Below are 3,276 nucleotides of genomic sequence, written 5' to 3' on the forward strand. Positions count from 1 at the left end.
AAGTACACGCAACATTCTCTGTTAATGCAACCTAAATAACCAATTGCATTAGTTGCATCATGCATGGATGTTTAAATTCTTGAATGTTGCAGCACAAGCTCAAATCAGTGTTTGTGAGAAAGAAGAGGCTTTTCTGTCCTTCAAGTAAACAGAAGAGATTTTGGATGTCTAAGAGGTAGTTTTTTGAGGAGGATACGAAATGATCGGATGATGGGCGTGGTGGCGACGTGACCCTGTGGCTGCTTTGAATGCTTCTACTGCTGCTGTCGTCCCACTGCAATTCATAAATGCTCAAATCATGCCATTAACTGAGCTCCACCATCCAATTACTGTACTCTTGACCTTTGACTCTCCTGTCTTCCTATGTGAATGAATTTTGGGGGTTTTTTTCGTTTGTTTTTGGATTTATTGGGAGTGACTAATGGCTGTGAATGATGTATGAATTCAGTGGAAAGATATTACTTCAAATATTGACAAGTGCATTTCAAGAGGTGAACAAAATCAGGATCGATTGGAAGAAAGCAGCCTCCAATCTCCGTTTTTGATGCCAAAAGTGTCATCTTTTTCGAGCATCACAAAATCTGAGATCGCGATCGGTCGAGGAACGCCAAATGTCCCACTAAAACGGGAAGAGACTGATATTTCTTTTGTTTTGGGGGGGATTTTGATGTCGTTTATGGAGAATCTACTAGTCATTTGAAGGCGGAGTCGAAGCAGGAATCGTTGAGGTCGGCGGCGAAGAGGGTGGAGAGCTGGCCGTGGAGAATTCCCAAGTCGTCGCCGGCGAAGTCGAGGTAGAGCTGGTACGCCTCGTCGGAGAGCTCCTCGGTCGCCACGTCGTTCGAGCCCGACGAGTCGACGTCCATCCCCGCCGCGGCTGGCGGCGGCCCGAACGTCACGCAGCTCTTGCTCTCCGCCTCCTCCGGCGGGCGACGCTGCCGGAAGGCGGCCCCGACGTCGGAGTTCCAAATGCGGAGGAAGAAGTCCTCGGGCCGGGAGGAGGATGCCAGCCCCGCGTCGGCAGCGGAGACAGGGGAGGAGGAGACGGCGGCGGCACTGGCGGAGAAGAGGAGCGACTCGCGCGAGAGGCGCGCTTCGGCTTCCAGCCTGGCGCTCTCCCACTGAGCCATGTGGCTGCCGCCGCCGGCAGCGACGACGGCGGGGAGATGGTGGTGGCGGTTGAAGAGGAGCCGTTTCTTGAGGTGGGTGTTCCAGTAGTTCTTCACCTCGCTGTCCGTCCGCCCAGCCAACTGCGCTGCGATCGCCGACCACCTGCTCATCGAAACTCTCATTAGCAGAAATAAAAATCACAAAAATCCAGTCAACAGGAAGACGCCATTAATCGAGATGTTACAACAAGACCGCAGTTAATTCGCGAATCGAATCCAATCCAATCCGATAAACCCAAAAAAAGAAGACAAAATGAAGCAGAGAGAGTCCCAATTCCAAGCGCCATGGCCTTTAATGCGGTTCCGTACTCGGCATCAGTTCATCACTGTGGAAGGAGGAGGAAGAAGGGAGAAAAACGAAATGCATACTTGTTGCCAAGGATGGCGTGGAGTTGGATGATGGATTTGTCTTCCTCGACGGTGAAGGGGCCGCGCTTGATGTCCGGCCGCAAGTAGTTCGCCCACCGCAGCCTGCAGCTCTTCCCGCACCGAAGCAGGCCTGCCATTACTCAATCCAGCGAAGCTAAAAATCGCGACTTTTTTTACCGATTCGTCATCAAAATTTGATCTTTGGGGAGGAGGATGTTAGGTAACCTGCGAGCTTAGGAAGAGATCGCCAGCTGCCATGGCCGTTGGCCTTGATGTAGTTGACCAAAATCTGGTCTTCCTCCGGCGTCCACGGGCCCTTCTTCAGCCCCTGGTTGTCGCAGCATGGAGTTCTTCCCATTCCCCGCTCTGTTCTCTTCTTCCCTTCAAATACAAACAGCAAAGAAGAAGAGGAGGATGATAGATATTATGGGCTGCTGTGAATTTTCGAGCAATAAATGAGCGGGATATTATGAGTCTGGAGGCAGGAAGCAGACCACAAGAGGAGGGAGGAGGAGGCAAACACGGAAAAAGAAATGGAAGAGAAGACAGGAGAAAAAGGATCCAGCAGGACTGCTCCATGGCATTGAATTGTGGTCGCGTGGAGAGAGGAGAGGAGGGGAGAGTTAATGCCGGGCAATCAAATAGGAGGGGAGGCGAGGCGACTGCTGCACAGTTGCTGATCAGTGATGAGATGGAGAGTTGAAGAAGAAGAGTAAATGCGAGGTCTCTGCATTCGACATCGAAGCTCTGGGTCAAGTGTCTATATGTTTGATTCTGTGTCAGTTTGAGAGTCGTCATCAAATTATATACTTGTTTGTTAAACTTACCAATTAATTCGGGGTGACGATTTGTACACCTTTGTATCCATCCATACGATGGAACCGCAGCCTGAGAGTGAGCTTGACTGCGAGACTGGCCATTGCTTCATCCAGAAGTTGCTCAATTGCAGATGCTTTGAAACGGAAGGATTTGTCAACTCAATCGCAAGCTGATCAAATCACAGACTCCAATTGAACCATCCAAATCATCAGGTGGATCTTGTTAACCTAGTTTTTAAGCAAGAAGTTATATAATGTTAGCCTACACGTTTATTTGGTGCACTGCATATTTTTAGGTGATTCTCACAACTCCGAGCATCCGGGTGCACTTCTTGACATGTCCGATTCAATTTTAAGAATCGGGATGTCTGAGAGTGCAACCGTGCATCCGAAACTGTGAAAATCGTCTAGAAATGTGCACCAAACAGAATTGCAGGCTAACATTTTATATACATATAGCGAAAAAAAATCTGATATTATCATAACAAAAAATAATTATGTTCATTTCAAACGTCTCTCACCGTCCATCTTTAAATTATACTAATAGAGAGGTAGAGAGTTTAAAATTCTGACACTAGTACATACTACAAAATGTCCATGCAGCTTAAACTTAGAGATACCTTTTTATCAAATTTTGATAGGTGCGAGAGATTCATGGTAACAAAATTAAAACTAACTTAAAGAATCGAATGCTACTAATAGTATATATCCATACGTGTTTATGTCATTAAATAGAGTATTAAAGACATGGAGTATTTAATTTGGTCAATAGTCAATTCAGTCCGACAAGCTTGCTTAGCCAGTTATTATGTCTAACTTCTCCCCATTAAGCTCAAACGCTTGTTCGGATCAAATACTGCAGTTTATTATGTATTGAAGAAATACTATTGGGATGGAAGCAAAAGCATATGATTGCAGTG

At 46.9% G+C, this 3,276-nt stretch overlaps 1 protein-coding gene across 1 annotated transcript; it reads right to left on the reverse strand.

Annotated features, from left to right (window-relative positions):
• Positions 1 to 369: 369 nt before the first annotated feature.
• Positions 370 to 2,339, reverse strand: LOC122041471 (transcription factor MYB17-like). Its single transcript, XM_042601164.1, has 3 exons — positions 1,764 to 2,339; positions 1,539 to 1,668; positions 370 to 1,272 (listed from the first exon to the last, which is right to left on the reverse strand). Exons 1-3 carry the CDS (start codon positions 1,894 to 1,896, stop codon positions 693 to 695), a joined length of 843 nt encoding a protein of 280 aa, XP_042457098.1. The 5' UTR covers positions 1,897 to 2,339; the 3' UTR covers positions 370 to 692.
• Between the last annotated feature and the right edge of the window lie 937 nt (positions 2,340 to 3,276).

Source organism: Zingiber officinale, chromosome 2A (genome assembly GCF_018446385.1).
Source record: "Zingiber officinale cultivar Zhangliang chromosome 2A, Zo_v1.1, whole genome shotgun sequence".
Lineage (NCBI taxonomy): Eukaryota > Viridiplantae > Streptophyta > Magnoliopsida > Zingiberales > Zingiberaceae > Zingiber > Zingiber officinale.

What these genes read in the sequence shown, in the direction of transcription:
- LOC122041471 (XM_042601164.1), bottom strand. Translation starts at nt 1,896, where the DNA reads ATGGGAAGAACTCCATGCTGCGACAACCAGGGGCTGAAGAAGGGCCCG. An exon ending in ATCTCTTCCTAAGCTCGCAG is followed by an intron (nt 1,669 to 1,763) that starts GTTACCTAACAT and finishes GAGTAATGGCAG; the next exon opens with GCCTGCTTCGGTGCGGGAAG. An exon ending in CACGCCATCCTTGGCAACAA is followed by an intron (nt 1,273 to 1,538) that starts GTATGCATTTCG and finishes TTCGATGAGCAG; the next exon opens with GTGGTCGGCGATCGCAGCGC.